Source organism: Bos indicus, chromosome 22 (genome assembly GCF_029378745.1).
Source record: "Bos indicus isolate NIAB-ARS_2022 breed Sahiwal x Tharparkar chromosome 22, NIAB-ARS_B.indTharparkar_mat_pri_1.0, whole genome shotgun sequence".
Classification (NCBI taxonomy): Eukaryota; Metazoa; Chordata; class Mammalia; order Artiodactyla; family Bovidae; genus Bos; species Bos indicus.
Genome location: NC_091781.1, coordinates 52,352,573 through 52,370,459, shown reverse-complemented (window position 1 = coordinate 52,370,459; position 17,887 = coordinate 52,352,573). Strand labels below are relative to the sequence as shown.

The 17,887-nt window shown below is 42.6% G+C and overlaps 1 protein-coding gene and 1 long non-coding RNA gene across 25 annotated transcripts in view; one reads left to right on the top strand and one right to left on the bottom strand.

Annotated features, from left to right (window-relative positions):
• Window positions 1-8,063, bottom strand: part of SETD2 (SET domain containing 2, histone lysine methyltransferase) — an 83,030-nt gene extending 74,967 nt beyond the window's left edge. For all 4 annotated transcript variants that reach the window (XR_011563148.1, XR_011563150.1, XR_011563149.1 and 1 more), the window contains exon 1: window positions 7,844-8,063. Coding sequence is in view for 1 of the 4 variants with exons in the window: in XM_070777246.1 (XP_070633347.1) it covers window positions 7,844-7,917 (74 nt within the window). In the remaining 3 variants the exon portion in view is untranslated. The remainder of the gene's footprint in view (window positions 1-7,843) is intronic.
• A 99-nt stretch (window positions 8,064-8,162) lies between these two features.
• LOC109576332 (uncharacterized) overlaps window positions 8,163-17,887 on the top strand; it is a 59,161-nt gene continuing 49,436 nt past the window's right edge. For 20 of the 21 annotated variants that reach the window (XR_011563171.1, XR_011563170.1, XR_011563167.1 and 17 more), the window contains exon 1: window positions 8,171-8,549. This is a non-coding gene — a long non-coding RNA (uncharacterized lncRNA). Of the gene's footprint in view, window positions 8,550-17,887 lie in introns of all 21 variants that reach the window. The other variant, XR_011563158.1, reaches the window with a different exon arrangement.

Below are 17,887 nucleotides of genomic sequence, written 5' to 3'. Positions count from 1 at the left end.
TTTGACAGAAAACAAAATTCTGTAAAGCAACTATCCTTCAGTTAAAAATAGATTAAAAACAAACACAGGTATATATATATTTTATAAAGAAAGATGAAGCAAATGTGGCAAAATTTCAACAACCAGTCAATCTAGATGAAAATATGGGAGTTTACTATGCTATTCTTAGAACTTCCCTGAAAGTTTGAATTTTTTTTTCCCCCAAATAAAAGATTCTTTCCCCCTAGAGAGCGATCTCTCTCAGAAAGGAAAAGAAAGAATTCTAAGCCTGAATTTCAGTGACTACAGGTGTAAATGTTTCAGTTTCTAATATGAATCGTCTCTCAGGGTCTTACAATAGCCCTCAGTACATACGTTACAAAATAAGATACTCTACAGTATCTCACAAGAATTAAAAGAAATTATGAAGCTGGTCAACTTTTTATTCTAGCATATGACTATTCTTGCTTCTCTGCAAAAACTGACAATGCTCACAGAACAACACTAAACATCAGGGTTAAGAAAGATTATCATCAATATCTGTTAAACAGTAAATCACAATGCATTACAGTTTAAAGGGGAATTTGTTCTTCAGTTGCTAAGTCACGCCCAACTCTTTCTGACTGACTCCAGCACACCAGGCTTCCCTGTCCTTCACCATCTCCGAGTTTGCTCAAATTCATGTCCATTGTATCAGTGATGCTCTCTAACCATCTCATCCTCTGCCGCCCTCTTATCTTTTGCCTGCAATCTTTCCCAGCATCAGGGTCTTTTCCAATGAGTCAGCTCTTATAGATTAAATCAATTAGTCACTACAGTGAAAAGTGGCAGAAAAGATTTGCAACACCAAAGTTCCACTAAAACTAGAAAGGGACAACTGATAGGTATGTCTTGGCAGTTTGAACATTTCTTAGGGAAACACAGCAACTGCTCATCAACAGTTACTCGATACCCTTTTAGAGATATAATCTGTCAGTAGGAAGACTCGTTGGCCGGAAATCTAGATGAAGCAAGAGCAAAAATAGGGACATGAAATCTGGAGAAATATACTCTATCCTGAGCTTCCCAGGTGGCTCAGTGGTAAAATATCTGTATGCCAATGCAGGAACCATGGGTTTGATCCCTCAGCTGGGAAGATCCCCTGTAGTAGGAAATGGCAACCCACTCCAGTATTCTTGCCTGAACAATTCCATGGACAGTCCATAGGGTCGCAAAGAGTCAGACACAACTTAGCACACACACACATACTCTATCCTAAGCAAGAGAATAGCTCCATCAGGCTTACTGTGAAGTGAAGTGAAGTTGCTCAGTCGTGTCTGACTCTTTGCGACCCCGTGGACTGTAGCCTACCAGGCTCCTCTGTCCATGGGATTCTCCAGGCAAGAGTACTGGAGTGGGTTGCCATTTCCTTCTCCAGGGGATCTTCCCCACCCAGGGATCGAACCCAGGTCTCCCACATTGGAGGCAGATGCTTTAACCTCTGAGCCAAAGTCACTGTCAGGCTTACTGTGATCACCAGGAAACCCTCCAAGCAGTAGTTTGGCCTCCCATATACCTCAGTAGCCGAAAGACTATACCTTGGCCTGAAGAACATACCTCAATCACTATAAAGCTATTTTTCTCTTATAAAATAACAAAAACTGAATTATGGACTGGCTGCAAAGCTCCTAAAGGTCCAGACTCTATGTGGAATCTTTCAGTTGGCTTCCTATGGCATCTCTAACCCCACCATAACTTAGGTGAATTATGAGAATGTTATAAGAACATGACTATCGCCACTGCTTTATATTTAATTTGAACATGCTAAAGTATTTTTGCCAGCTAATAAACTTTATTTTTGCCAAATTCACCATGCTTTTCATATCACAGTGCCTCATAAAGTACTGTTCTTTCTAGCTGAATCTTTTTAGCCAATACTAATAAAAGTTTAAAGCAATCTTCCTCCAATTAAAAATAAGCAGATTTTTCAAAAAACTTAACACTGTCCTATTTCTTAAATCCTCATAAAACCCTCTGCAGAAAATACTGTTATGATTCTTACTTTACCTACAAGGACACCAAGGCATTACAAAATTTGCCCAGGTTCATACAGCGATTAAGAGGTGAGATTCTAAACCAAGAGTTAGGATACAGAGTCCAATGGTTTAACATGTTTTGTGCCTTGGACCATTCTGGGGTCAGGTGAAGCCTGCAAATTCCTTTTCAGCTTAATATTTTTAAATATGTGAAATAAACAAAGGGCACCAATTACCTTTGGGACAAAAACCCCAAATGTATGATACAGCACTGTATATGCTTCTCAACAATCTAGTGGTGGATCTCCAATCTACTGAAATTTCTATGTAATGATGAACGTAGATAATGAAGTATTTACAATAATCAAAACATAAAAAACCTGTGATTTGTACTAGCAGTAAAACCACAGGTACTATATTACAGGCCAATAAAATCACAGGTTAATACTACTATAGTTTTCTGTTTACATTAGTAATTAAAAGAAATGCTAACTTCTAGTTAGAGGTTAGTGAGGACATAATTTTCCCCCTAAGTTTATGGATGGTATCCATGTTAACACTGCCTTCTATATCAATCCTCTTAGCATTGCAGTTAAGAAAAAGAAATTTAAGAACGCAAAGTAGTTGTCTGAGGAAGTTTTACAAATAGCTGAGGAAAGGAGACAAGCAAAAAGCAAAGGAAAGGGAAAGATACACCCAACTGAATGCAGAGTTGCAGAGAATAGCAAGAAAAGAAGACCTTCAATGAACAACACAAAGACATAAAGGAAAACAACAGAATAGGAAAGACTAGAGATCAAGAAAATTTGGAGATATCAAGTGAACATTTCATGCAAGAATGGGCATGATAAAGGACATAAATGGTAAGGACCTAACAAAGGCAGAAAAGAGTAAGAAGAGATGGCAAGAATACACAGAAGAACTATACAAAAAAGGTCTTAATGACTAGGATAACCATGGTGGTGTGGTCACTCACCTAGGGCCAGACATTCTAGAGTGTGAAGTCAAGTGGGCCTTAGGAAGTATTTCTACAAAGACAGTGGAGGCAATGGAATTCCAGCTGAGCTACTTACAAATCCTAAAAGACGATGCAGTTGAAGTGCTGCACTCAACATGTCAGCAAATTCAGAAAACTCAGCAGTGGCCACAGAATTGGAAGAGGTCAGTTTTTATTCCAATCCCAAAGAAGGGCGGTGCCAAAAAATGTTAAACTACCCGACAATTGTGCTCATTTCACATGCTAGTAAGGCTAAGCTACAACAATACGTAAACCAAGAACTCCCAGATGTACAAGCTGGGTTCAGAAAAGAAAAAGGAACCAGAGAACAAACTGCCAACATTTGCTGATCACAGAGAAAGCAAGGGAATTATAGAAAAACATATGCTTCATTGACTACACTAAAGCTTTTGACTGTGTGGATCACAACAAACTGGAAAATTCTTAAAGAGATAGGAATACGAGACCATCTTACCTGCGTCTTGAGAAACCTGTATGCAGGTCAAGAAGCAACAATTAGAACCGGACATTGAACAGCAGACTGATTCAAAATTAGGAAAGGAGTACGTCAAGACTGTACATTGTCACCCTGCTTGTTTAACTTACATGCAGAGTACATCATGCAAAATGCCAGGGTGGATGAATCATAAACTGGAATCAAGATTGCAGTCTGGGAGAAATATCAACAATCTCAGTTATGCAGATGATACCACTTTAATTGCAAAAAGTGAAGAGGAACTAAAAAGCCTCTTGTTGAGGGTGAAAGAGGAGATTGAAAAAGCTGGCTTGAAACTCAGCATTCAAAAAACTAAGATCACGGCATCCAGTCCTATCACTTCATAGCAAGTAGAAGGGGGGAAAGTAGAAGCAGTGATTTTCCTGGGCTCCAAAACGTGTAGTTAAAGCTATGGTTTTTCCAGTATTCATGTACACATGTGAGAGTTGGACCATAAAAAAGGCTGAGCGCTGAAGAATTGATGCTTTAGAATTATGGCTCTAGAGAAGACTCTTTGGAGTCCCTAGGACTGCAAGATCAAACCAGTCAATGTGAAATAAAATCAACCCTGAATATTCACTGGAAAGACTGATGCTGAAGCTCCAATACTATGGCCACCTGATGCGAACAGCCAACTCACTGGAATAAACCCTGATACTGGGGAAACTGAAGGCAAAAGGAGAAGAATGCAGCAGAGGATGAGATGGTTAGATCATCAAAAACTCAACAGACATGAAATGGAGCAAATTCCAGGAGACTGTTAAAGGATAGGGAAGGCTGGCCTGCTGCAGTCCATGGTGTTGCAAAGAATCAGACACAATTTAGCAACTGAACAACAACAGTAATCTCGTGTCCTTTTCTCTGTCCACACTGGATCCCTTGGTGCTCTCATCCAGTCTTGTGGCTTTGAATACTACCTAAGTGGCTGACTACAAAGTTTATCTCTAGTCCAGACCCTTCTCCTAAAGTCCACACCTGAATGTCAATTCAACCAGAATATCTAAAAGGCATCTCAAACTTACCACTTCTAAAACTGAACTCTATTCCCCAAACGTGCTCTTCTCACAGTCACCCCTATTCTAGTTGATGGCAACCCCATCTTCTCACTGCTCAGACCCAAACTCTTGGAATCATCCTTGACTCCTCTCTCACATGCTACATCTGATCTATCAACAATTCACATTGGTATGGTCTTCAAAATATATCCAGAATTCAACCATTTTTCACTATCTCCTGTTACCACCTTGATAGAAGTCATGAGCATCTCTCTCAACTTCCAGCTTCCTTATAATTATATGTATCTCCCTGCTTCTACTGTTTGTTCCTCTCTGCAAACTTCAGTGATCATTCGGAAGCTGAAAGCAGACCGTGTCACTCCTTGGTTGAAAACTCCAGGCAAAGAACTTATAAATGCTCTACAAAGCCCTGTGAAATCTGTACCCCATCCTAACATAATGTATTAATACTATTACTTTTTTGTTCATTCCATTCTAGCCATACTGAGCAGAACTCTCTAGGTCTGCCTCAGTGTCTTGGAACAAACTATTCCCTCTAACTTCCTCCCTTTTAAGTCTACCTAAACATTACTCTCAAGAAGGCTCACCCAATGCACCTCATTTTACATTTCAACATCTACCCCAGAAATTTTGGATTCCCCTTATTGTGCTCCACTTTCCAAAGTAATAACCTTTGAACATTCTATATTATGTATTATCACCCCTCACTAGGAAGGGTGCAAACACAAGCAAAATTGTTTTGTACGTCGCTCACCCCAGCATGCCTATGTTTGGCACAAAGTAAATATGCATACAATCAAAGGACAGCAATCTCTGTAAAGGATTTGCCTGTGTCTCATTAGAAGAACTCCTTGACGTCTCCAGCTGGATTTTTAATTTGCAGTGTCAACACCTGGCCCTGGGTCTGCTCAACAGCAGACACCTAATGCACAGATACTCAGGTGATTAGTCACTTTCACCTGAAACATAATCCTAGATGCCTGAGGAAAAGCTAGGTCTTACAGCTGTGTCTCATTAAATAGTTGGTAGGAGACAAACAGAACATCAAGTTCCAACTGTTACTTCAATCAAACTGAATGTAAATTTCATGATTCATTTCTTCATGTGTCTAGGAAATATTTCAAACCAGCTACAGTCTGAAAAGGGCCCTTGGTCATTCCTCCCCCCAGCCATTGGCACCACCTCTCTAGCCCACCTGATCTTTTCATGCTTAACATCCTACCTCTTAAGCGTTCCTTGATGACCCCAGCTAGAAGCACTTACATGTGTCACACTCTGTGTCAAGTGCTTTTCATCTATTATTCTCATTTGGTTCTCCCAAAAGTCCTATGAGGTTGCTTCCATTACAACACCTATTTCAAAGATAAGAAAAACTCAAACTTAGAGAGATGAAGTCACTTGTTCAAGGTTCAACGAATGTTCAAACCCAGGTATGCCTGGCTCTGAAATCCAAGTTCTTTAACCACTATACCACTTTTCTCTCTCCAGGGTTATACACCCTAACTAGCTTATACAAACTACTTCATGGGATTTGTTGTCACTTCTTGTTGTTCAGTTGTTTCTGCATCTGTTAAAGCAGGTGATATCATTCAGGATGCTTCCTACCAAGACCCCTCCCAGTTCTTACAGTATTACAAAATAAAACGTTTTATAATTCTCTACATACTCCTTGTAGATTAATACACACACACACACCACACACACATTTTAGCACTTAGTCACTACAGAAATTAGAAATCTCCACTGTTAGGAAGCAGGACAGATAGAAAAGCAATAAAAATAAAAAAAACTCCAAGACCTTATATAAAAAAATATAACACTTCTGATTCCTCCCCACATTCCTCCCCATGTCCATCAAAGATGCACTTGAGTCCATTATTCCATATAATATGAAAAGCTGTATTTTCTTTCAAGAAGTTTAAGAATGTGATCCTTAAGGCTTCTGTACTTCACCAAACAACCTGGTAAAAAAACTGAAAAGCAAGCACTTAAGACCATTCAGGAACTAGCATGTTATTTTGGACAGGACAAGTGCTCAATGAGCAGTTATTGGATCACGATACAGAATTTTCCTTTTTGTGAGGTTTTCCAAGTCTCAAACCAAGAGCCTGTAAAGAGTCATAGCAGAACTAAGCTGAAATGTGTCAAGAGAGCAAATATCTTGGAAGCATTCCGGTCATAAAAGTGAATTTCATTTGATATCTCTATCAACTGTTTAGGTTTGAAATATGCCATACATTTGTAGGTCCAGACTTGAGCCAACACCAGCAAATGCAGTTTAAGTTTCAAAACAATAGTCTTGGGAGGACGTAGGGAAAGAAGTGAATCCAGGCTCTGGAGTGGAAGCTCTCAAGAAACCAGATACAGTAGTTGATACGGCCCTCAACAGCAAAGTAAAAATGTCCCAGGCTTAAAATATACTATTGGTTTCTAGATATTTCGGTTTTCAAGACCACTGTCTTCTTTAGAGACTCCTCAAGCGATTCCTGCTTCTTAACAAAGTCTTCACAAGGAGTAGAAAGTCATCTATTCACGGCAAGAGGTTGCTGTTACCGAGGAAGTTGTGTGTCCGAAAGTGTGCAAATCTCATAATCTGGTAGAGAATGTATACCCCTCCGGAGGCTTTCATTTTCGGGCGGAAAAACAAACCCGGTGTCACCTCCACATTGGGGCCACTCAAACCTCGCCACCATTACAAAACCGAAGTGCCAAAGGTGCAGAATGTGAAGCCGGAAGCACTACCACGCCAGGATCAAGTTCCAGGAGAAGAGGGAAAAAAAAAAAAAAAAATCAAAACCGAGAGTGCAGCGCGGGCCCCTCGGCCGCCCTGGGCCGAACGACGCACGTAGGCCCTTCCGGTCAGAGCCGCCGTCGCCGGGAGGCCGGGCGACGGGCCGGGCTTCCACCTGAGCCCGGGGATTCGCGGCCTACTCTTGCCGGTGCCCCCTCGCCGAGTCTGGCACCGGCTGCTTCTCCAACTCGGTCCCTTTCGTAGGTAGCGCAGCCCAAGTGGGCCACGAGGATCCGGGGGAGACCGCCGATCCTAGGGCGGGCCGGATCGGTACAGACGCGGCGGCGGTCGCGGCCGTGCCGCCCCTCCCCCACCGGCCCGGCCCAACCGCCGCGGCGACGCGAGCAGCGGCGCCAACGCCGGGCCCAACCACCGGCCCGCGGCGGCCCGGACAAGGGGCCCGTGGCGGCGGCGCGGGCCCGCTCTGCACGCCGCCCGCGCGAGTTCACCGCGGGCCCGTTACTCCCCGCGCCATCCGCCAGGACGCGCCGCCCTCGGCTCGGGCTGAGATGGCCGAGGGCAGCGGGAGGCCGCGGAGCTGATACTTACTCAGGGGTTGGGTGCTCGGGGTCGTAGAAATCCCCCATCTTTGGAGGCGGCTGCGGCGGCAGCTGCTGCTTCATCGGGAGCCGCTGGAGACCGCGACTCGAGCCCCCTCCCCGCGGCAGGGCGACGCGAGGGAGGGGAGGGGAGGAGGCCGCTGGTCCGACCGCGGCGGCGGCAGGGGCGGCCCGCGTCGCTGGCCCGCTCGCTCCCTCCCTCCGGCGCCCGCCCGCCGCTCTCTCCCCCACACACTCACACGGGGAGCGACGCTTACCCCGCCTGCCCCTTAGCCGCACAGGCCCAGCCCCTTAAAGGGACACGCACCCGCCGCGCCTCCGCCGCCAGTCGGCGCGCCGGCAGCTGCCGGTAGTCCTCTGAGAGGAGCGGCGTGGGGAGCAGCTGTGCGGAGCCCGCCGACCCGGCCCGACTTCGCCTGCGACTTCCCGGAACAATAAGCCCCGGGCCCTAGCGCTGTCGGCCTAGCTCGGGGCCGAAAGCTGCTGCGCCGCGACCCCTCCCTCGGGCTTGCTGTGGCGGCTGGGGCGCTGAGGTGTGACACGGCGCGCCTCGGGGTTGTTTGCGGGCGAACAGCCCGAGCCCGCCCAGACACTACGAGCCTTCCTGCCCCGCCGCCCTCGAAGACCTGCCCTCCCGGAGCGCCGGAGTCCTCAGCGGCGCCGAGGGCCCCTCCCCTGGGCTTGCGGGCTCTGAGGTAAGGCGGGCGCCTCTTCTCCCTAGTCTCTCGCCCCTCTCTCCTTTATTCCTCTTCGCCTTCTCTTCCTCTCGCCTCTTCATCTCGTCCCGTCGACAAGCACGGAAGTAGAGCTAGGCCGGGGATTCGCGCTGAAGCCGAGCTCCGGGGACGCCCCTTCCTCCTTCCCGCCCCCGCCGGGTCGGCCGGGCTCAGTCTGCCCACCGCCCGGCTACGTCCCGCCACCTCTACCCTCCACCCCAACATCTGGGAGCGGTGGCTCCCGTGTTCTGCGTGGTTCTTACGACCTTGGAGGAAATGTCCTTTAAGAAAAGGTTATGAATCGCTTTCCTGCCCTAATGACGTAGTAAGATTAAGTAGGATAACTTGAAAGGGCTGTGGGTTTTATTTTTGGAAGGATAAAGAGTGTATAAAGCCATTAGCTAAAGGCTAAGGGGGTGGGGAGGGTTTCATAAGATCTGATTTTTTTGTAGTTTTATTTTTTCCACTGTAATTTTGAACCGGATTTTACTAGCAAGCAACTGGATGGAGGTATGTGTTAGGAACTGAATGTGTACTCCATCCCCTAAATTTATATGTGAAATTCTATCCCCCAAGATGTGGGGCTTTCAAAAGGTGTTTAGGACAGGACTGTGGAGCCTGCATGAATGAGATTAGTGGCCTTATAAAAAGCCCTTGAGAGAAGGAAATGGCAACCCATTCCAGTATTCTTGCTTAGAGAATCCCATGGACAGAGGATCCTGGCAGGCTACAGTCCGTGGGGTCGCAAAGAGTCCGACACAACTGAGTGACTGAGCACACACAGATTTTTTGCAATAGCCTTGCAGAGTTTCTGTCTTTTGCCTCTTTCTTCATGATCCTATTGCTCATGGCTTCCCTGGTGGCTCAGATGGTAAAGAATCTGCCTGCAATGAGCGAGGCCTGGGTTCAGTCCCTGGGTCTGGAAGATCCTCTGGAGAAGAGAATGGCAACCCACTCCCGTATTCTTGCCTGGAGAATCCCATGGACAGAGGAATCTGGTGGGCTACAGCCCATGGGGTGGCAAAGAGTCGGACACGACTGAGCAACTTGCACTTCACTCAAAAGCCCATTGAGCCCTCTCCTGTTAGTTCTGAGGATATAAGGAGAAAACTCAGTCTGCAACCCAGAAGGTGGCCCTTGTCAGAACTCAGTTATACTGGCAGCTCAATCTCCAACTTTCAACCTCCAAAACTGTCTGAGAAGTGAGTTTCTGTAGTTGATAGCTACCCACTCTATGGTATTCCATTTTAGCAACCAAAGTATATGAGAGTATAAAGCCTCTCCTAGCTCTTTTTTATATCCTATATAAAAGGATATAAAATCTTATATATTCTACACACACATATTTATGTTAGTGTCTATTAGTGCTTTATCATCATTGTTTCTCACTTGAGGATTATTTTGGTTTTTTGTTGGCTTTTCAGCATATCCAGACCCCATCTGACTCCCTTGGTTCAAGTCTCTCATGGCCACTTCTTTACAAACTATGAATATTGCCTAATTTTTCTGCTTTTTCTCATTGTAAGATGAGAATATTAATGTGTACAGGACCTCACTGTTGCGAGGATACAATGAGATAATGTCTATAAAGCTTTAAACTTTCAATAAATGTCAGCACTTACCAGAGTGCAATGATGAAGAGCTACCTAGCACTGTATACCCGCCCTGCCACTTTCTAGCTGTGTGACATGAGGCATGGTTACTTTTCATGCTTGCAGTGCCTTATCTGTAAAATAGAGGTATTATCTACTGCACAGAGTGTTGTGATTATTAAAATTGTATAAAACGTGCTTGCACAATGCCTCTCCCCGAGTAAAGTTATCTTTTAGGCTTTGAAAGAATAAATTGGAGCCCTATGCCTTGGGTACCACATAGGCTATTGGGAGCCACTTCACATTGGACAGACCGGAAAGGACTATGATAAATATAGGTGAAGGTGGCTGAAATAATGTTAAGTGTGAGGTGACAAAGACCCAAACTGAGATAAATGAGAAAAAAGCAGTCAGTTACAGGTCTCCTGTTTCCTAAATAACAAAACAGATAGCTCTCTTGCAGGAGGTACCAGTTGATATCTCTAATACCTAGTCTTAGGATAGCATTAGTCTGGTTAGAAACCAAAGCAATAAGCATGCTGACCTGTGGGGTTCAGTGGGAAATACTAAGTCCCAAACATAAATAAATGAACCAAGTTTTTACAGGCAAGATTGAATACTATTAAATGCCCTCATCTATGACTGTACTAGGAGTTCTCTGTACAACTATTTTAAATTCAAAGAGAATGTGTTCACAAAATGTATACTTAGGCCTGGCCTCTTGATCAAAGCTGTGGAATAATTTGGTCTATAACTGACCATCTCCCAGTTTCTTGTTTAAGACTGCCTACAAATAAGTTTGAAGGAAAAATGTCAAAAGTTTTAAAATGAAACATTATTATAAAAGGCATTCCATAAAATCCTTCATAATTGTTCCTGCCATTACTGCGCCTGTAGGCCCAGAGCACTCCATCTCAGGGAACCCAAATGAAGCCAGTAGTGACCCTGAAACAAAGTTGACTCAGGCATTTCTTGCCTTAGGGGAGGTGGAAGGCCAAAGATCAGACATTGCCCTCATTTACGCTCTTGGTACCTGGATGGGAAAAGAAAAATCATTTTTTAAGGTGGCTGCTACTAAGTCACTTCAGTCGTGTCTGACTCTGTGTGACCCCACAGACGGCAGCCCACCAGGCTCCCCCGTCCCTGGGATTCAGAGAGAGTATCAGTTGCTTGCTTGAGCACATTTTCCAGAACTACTATGTGTAAACATAATTTTTGAAGTAATGTGTTGACAAGGCGGTTCTTAGGACTGGTACAACTCAGAAACAATAAGATCAAGACAGCCAGCTATTCTGAGGTACCACTGGGTGGTTCCTCTTTTCAGTGTGCCAGGCCAAAGCTCTGCTGCTTCAAATGAGAACCTGGCTAAGGCTCTGAGAGAGAGAGAAAAGGTTGTTTCCCCCTCAAAGTAGCTGGAGCTGAGTGAGGAAGCTGCCCCTACCTATTTAACCTCCTCTCCTACCATCCCATTCTGCCTGCAACAAATCCTACCCCCACCTGAGGATTCTCAGAAGACTTCCTCGAGAAATGCCAACTTGGGAAGGACATATAAGAACTAGGCCTTCAGTCCTACGGCTCCCCAGAGTTCCTGTCTTTGTCAAGAGGGGACAAGGTTGGCAGTGGCAACAAATCCAGTGTGGGCAGTGTGAGCCAGGGCAATGTGGGAAACCCTGTCTCTACCCATGTGCTCCCACAAATATCTTCACATTGGCAAAATTAGGCCCATTCTTAATGGCTATAGCCCGTGGTTAATAATGGTCCGCTGGTGTATAAAAGGTTGAATTTAATATCAGAGAGGCAGTTTGGGAGTATACATGAATGATATACAAGACTGGGTTATATCAAGATCAAATGTTTGAAAGTTGAGACTTGCCAGTACAAGGTTTATGAAGATCACAGCAGTTTGTAAGACACCTAATTACTTTCCTTGATTATTTATCTATTACCTTGAATCTATTCCTTAGTGTTAATGATCCTATCATGAGTTTGTTTTTTTCTAGTCCAGTGTACTTTTAAACAGAGGAATCGTGTTACATATTCCAGAAATGTATTTTTCCAGAAATGTATTTTTCATTATTTGTAATGAAAAAACAAAACTGGCTGTTACTGTAGTTGCACATTAACCATAACATCATGACTACAAACAAGTACATCCTAACATTAAAATAGAAACATGATTTGGTTATCAATGAGCTGTTATATGGGCTTCCCTGGTGGCTCAAAGGGTAAAGAATCTGCCTGCAGTGCAGGAGACCCGGGTTCAATCCTTGGTTTGGGAAGATCCCCTGGAGAAGGGAATGGCTACCTACTCCAGTATTCTTGCCTAGAGAGTTCCATGGACAGAGGAGCCTGGCAGGCTACAGTCCATGGGGTCCCTAAGAGTCAGATAGGACTAAGTGACTAACACATTCACTTTCAAGCTGTTATATAGGGTTTCCCAGGTGGTGCCAGTAGTAAAGAACCTGTGTGCCAATGCAGGAGGCATAAGAGACTAGGGTTCAATCCCTCGGTCGGGAAGATCCCCTGGAGGAGGGCATGGCAACCCACTCCAGTGTTCTTGCCTGGAGAATCCCATGGACAGAGAGGAGCCTGGCGGGTTACAGTCCATAAGGTCACAGAGAGTTGGACACAACTGAAGTGACTTAGCACACACCATTTAATAAAAACTCTGTGTGTGTGTGTGTGTGTGTGTGTGTGTATCTTTTGATTCAGCAAATTCTGTTTCTGAAATTCTACTTCATAGACTATTCATACCAAAGAATATTGTCATTAAAAAGAAAGAATTTTCACTGTACTAGATGTTCTGGAGGAATTTTTATGAGGTTTGGGGATTTTTTTGAATGGGAAAAGCAAGATTTTTAGACATATATAAATATACATATATACATGCATATATTTATTTGATTTTGTGAGGATGATGAAAGATATGAACAAATATATGCCATTTAGTCAAGTTGTTTTGAGAGTTGAAGGAGGGAATGAGAAAAAAAATAAGGAAAAATTACTACTACCATACCCTGATAAATACATATTGATCTATAGATGTTTGTATATATTTAGAGCGCCTTTAAGAAATTAGGAGAAAAAAGTGTGTATCTACTGGCTTAAAGGGGTGTTAACTTTAAGTATTTGGAGTCTATGTCTATTAAACCAAGATATGCATGAAAGTGAAAGTGGCTCAGTTGTGTCCAACTCTTTGCGACCCCATGAACTGTATGGCATGGAATTCTCCAGGCCAGAATACTGGAGTGGGTAGCCTTTTGCTTCTCCAGGGGATCTTCCCAATCCAGCAATCGAACCCAACCTCCCGCTTTGCAGGCAGATTCTTTATCAGCTGAGCCACAAGGGAAGCCCAAGATGTGCATACTAATATATTAATAAGTGCTTGTGTAAGTATATCCAAACAATGAGAAGGGTGCAGAATGATACAGATGAGTTTGTTAATATTACCAGTGTTTTGTATGTGAGGTATGAGAGAAAGAAAGAAATCAAAGATGAATCCTAAATTTTTACCTCAACACCTAGATAACTGGTGAAGACTTGAGACCAGGAGAAAGAGGTTGGAATTAATAATTATGCTTTCAATGTATTAAGGCAGGAAATGCTGATAAACATTCAGATGGAGATATCAAGTGAGCAGTTCAAAATACCCATCAGGAATTTAGAGGATCCCTCATAAGAAAATAGAAATTTTGGAGTCCTCAGTATACAAGTGATATTTAAAGCTATAGGACTGCACAAGATTTCCTAGGGAAAAAGTACAACTAAAGAAGAAAAGCAGATAAAAGGACAGTACTCAGGATTGAGCATTTGAGACTTAGCCTTTACAAGTTATAAAGAATAGTAAGCCAGCAAAGGGACACAGGTGAAATTAATAACAAACAGGAGAGTGTGGCCACACAGAGGCCATAAAAAGAAAGCTTCTAAATGAATTAACAAATTAAGAAGCAATATTGCTTTTTGCTCTCAGCTACTTTGCACGTTTATCCTTGTATCGGTTCTCAATTGTCAGACCTAGTGGGAAGCCAGAAATCTGTACTTCTATCCAACAAGAACAAGGCACCACTCCCCTCTGGGGTATCATAGAAGGTGAAATGGGAAACCTGAAATTTCACCCCCACTGGCACTTAGGACATGACACTCTATTCCATCTGGCCTAGTGTCAGAGAGGTCATTCTAAAATAGAAGGTTTACAAAAGATCCAGAGTCTCATAATGCTCTGACAGTCCAGGATGCCATTTTAAAAAAATCATTCATCAGGAGAATTACAAACGGAATGACAAAATACAATTTTGAAAGATGCTGACACCAGAAAGAGAAAGACAAATAACATATCACTTACATGTAGAATCTAAAATATGCCACAAATGAACCTATCTATAAATCAGAGTCAGAGTCCCAGAAGAAGCGAAGAAAGAAAGGTCAAAAGTATTCAAAGAAACAATGGCTGAAGACTTACAAATTTGTCAAAGTAGATACACCTACATATTCAAGAAGCTGAACATATCCAAAACAGAATAGACCCAAAGAAATCTATACCCAGGTACATCCAATTTAAACTTCTGAAAACTAAAAAAAGAAAAAATCTTGAAAACTGAAAGAGCAATAACACCTACAGGAAACATTTTTTGGATGGCAGATTTCTCATCAGCACCATGGTGGTCAGAAGGAAGTAGCACATTATCCAGTTTCTGAAAGAAAACTGTTAGGCTTCCCTGGTGGTCCAGTGGCTAAGGCTTGGCAATCCCAATGCAGGGCGCCTGGCTTCGATCCCTGTTCAGGTAGCTAGATACCACATCGGCAAATAAAGGTCCTGTATGCCATAACTAAGACCTGGTGCGACCAAAATAAATAACAACAATAATAAAATAAACCTATGGGAAAAGAAAAACCCTGCCAATTCCAGATTCTACATATGGGAAGATTATCCTTCAGGAATGAAAGAAAACTTAGAACAGCTAAGAATTTGTCACCACTGAACCTACTATAAAAATTTCTGGAAAATGTTCTTCAAATATAAAGGAAATAATGAAAGATGGAAGTTTAAGCTATAAGGAAAAAGGAAAGCACAATAGAACAAAATATTACTAAATACAATATACTTCCTTTTCTAAATTATGTTTGATGGTTGAAACAAAAAAATATCTCTCTATAATATCTGATTTGGTTTGCAGTGACTATAGAAGAAATATTTAAGACAGTTATAAATAGGGGAGGCTAAAGGGACTTAAAGGGAGCTACGGTTTCTATACTTAATTTGAACTGGTAAAATATTAAAACCAGTAGACTGTTAAGTAATTTAAATATTTAGAGTAAATACCCCCAAAAAAATCTGTGCAAGAGATACACTCAAAACATTATAGAACACTTCCCTGGCGGTCCAGTGGTTAAGGGTCCACCTGCCAGTGCAGCAAACTTGGGTTCAACTGCTGGTCCGGAAGATTCCACATGCATAGAGCGCTTAGCCCATGCGCCACAACTACTGAGCATGCGCTGTAGAACCCGCTAGCCACAGCAATATACTCGGATCCATATCTCACACCATAAACAAAAATTAACTCTAGAGGAGTCATAGGCCTAAATGTCAATCCTCACATTATAAAACTTCGAAAAACAGAAAAACCTTTTGTGACCCTGACTTAGGCAATAAAAGCTCAGTCCATAAAACAACAAATTGACAAAATGGACTTTACCAAAGTTAAAAATTCCTGCTTCTTAAAAGACAATGTTAGGAAAATGAAAACACAAAGCACAAGCTAGGAGAAAAATCTTTGCAACGCATATATCTAATAAAGAACTTGAATCCAGAATATGCAAAGAATTGTCAAAAATCACCAATAAGAAAACAGCACAATTTTTTAAATGAGTAAGAGTTCTGAACAGGCACTTCATCAAAGAAGATATCCAGATGGCAAAGAAGAACATGGAAAGTGCTCAACATCATTAGACATTGAAAGTGAAAGTTGCTCAGTTGTGTCCAACTCTTTGCGACCCCATGAACTATATAGTCCATGGAATTCTCCAGGCCAGAATACTGGAGTGGGTAGTCTTTCCTTTCTCCAGGGGATCTTCCCAACCCAGAGATCAAACCCAGGTCTCCTGCATTGCAGGTGGATTCTTTACCAGCTGAGCCACCAGGGAAGCCCAAGAATACTGGAGTGGGTAGCCTATCTCTTCTCCAGTGGATCTTCCCAACCCAAGAATCGAGCTGCGGTCTCGCACTGTTATGTGTATTCTTTACCCAACTGAGCTATCAGGGAAGCCATTGAAGAAATGCAAATTTAAAATGAAACAAGATGTCACTACACACCTATCAGAACAGCTGAAGTCAAAAAGGTTGACTATTTCCAATATGGGCCAAGATGCATTTTACTTTCTTCTTGCTGGTGGAAGGTTCAAGATGCAATAATTTGTCTTTTGTTTTGGAGGTGACATCCCAGACTACAGAACTCCTAACATTTTTTACTGATGTGGTGGCCCCCAATTCTTCATAAGATTTATCTTCCAGTCATTGTAGCACATAACAAAGAATCCTCCATGCTAGCCATTTATTGCTTATTTGGTCCATTAATATGATGTCATCAACATAGTGAACCAATGTGATATTCTGAAGAATGTCCATGTTATTTGGATTTCTCCATTTTATAGTTTGACCACAGTCAAAGAGTTAAAGTAGCTTTGGGAAAAATTGTAAATGTGCACCATTGTCCATTGCAAATGAATGTGAACTGTTTTTGAGATTAGAGATTGTCCAATGTTTACAGACTCTTTTAACCCTATTGTAATATGCAGAGCATCTGTTTGTTTGGTTCATACTACTTAACCCTAGCATATGACTGAACATAATTCAACATAGCCAAGTACTCCATATGGTAGAGACAGTTTTTTTTTGTCATTTTGTCCCTTATACAGTCTAATTTCTGCCTCACCAGACAGCATTCACGACTCAGAGAGGAAACTCATGCAGTAATTTTCCATGCTTTTTTAAAATTGAGGAATGGTTTGTGTCTAGAGAACTGATGCTCAGATCTACTGAAAAGGCTCATTTGTATTGAGTTACACAAATGGTGCCCTTTGCTACTGTTTCATCTAACCCAAGGACCTAAGGAAGTTGAAATTAATCCCAAGCCTGGAGTAAGAAATTAGTAATCTCTTCTTCCCTCTATGAACATCTTTTGTTTTTATTTTTTGGTTTACCAGTTATGATGGCACTAGAGAACTTTTTAAAAAGTGTACTCTCTGAACAGCAATTTCTTGACTCCTCTCTATCTGCCAAAACTTGTGGGTAGAAACAGGGTATACAGAGATAAAGTAATCTCTGGCTTTGGGAGGCTCTCAGAGTAACTGGGAAAACACTTCAAATAGTTCAGGGACAGTACTGTATTGAAAGTACTGTAAAAACGGAACCAGAGTGCTATGGGAAAAGGAAGTAACTCTTTATGCCTAGAGGAGTTTAGAAAGGATGTGATACATACACTGAGCACTGATTAATAATCATCTGACAGAAAAGAGGGCAGATGAGGGCAATCTAGGCAGTGAACGTTAGCCCCATTAACGAGTTTCTTAGTAACTTTGGATCATACTTAAAGCCAAGTATGGATCATACTTGAAGAAGGGTTTTCTTTGCTATAAAGAACCAAAGCAGTGTTTAGACAGCTTTATATGCTAGGTTATGGGAATCTGAGGGCTTCCCTGATGGTAAAGAAGTCTCCTGCAATGCAGGAG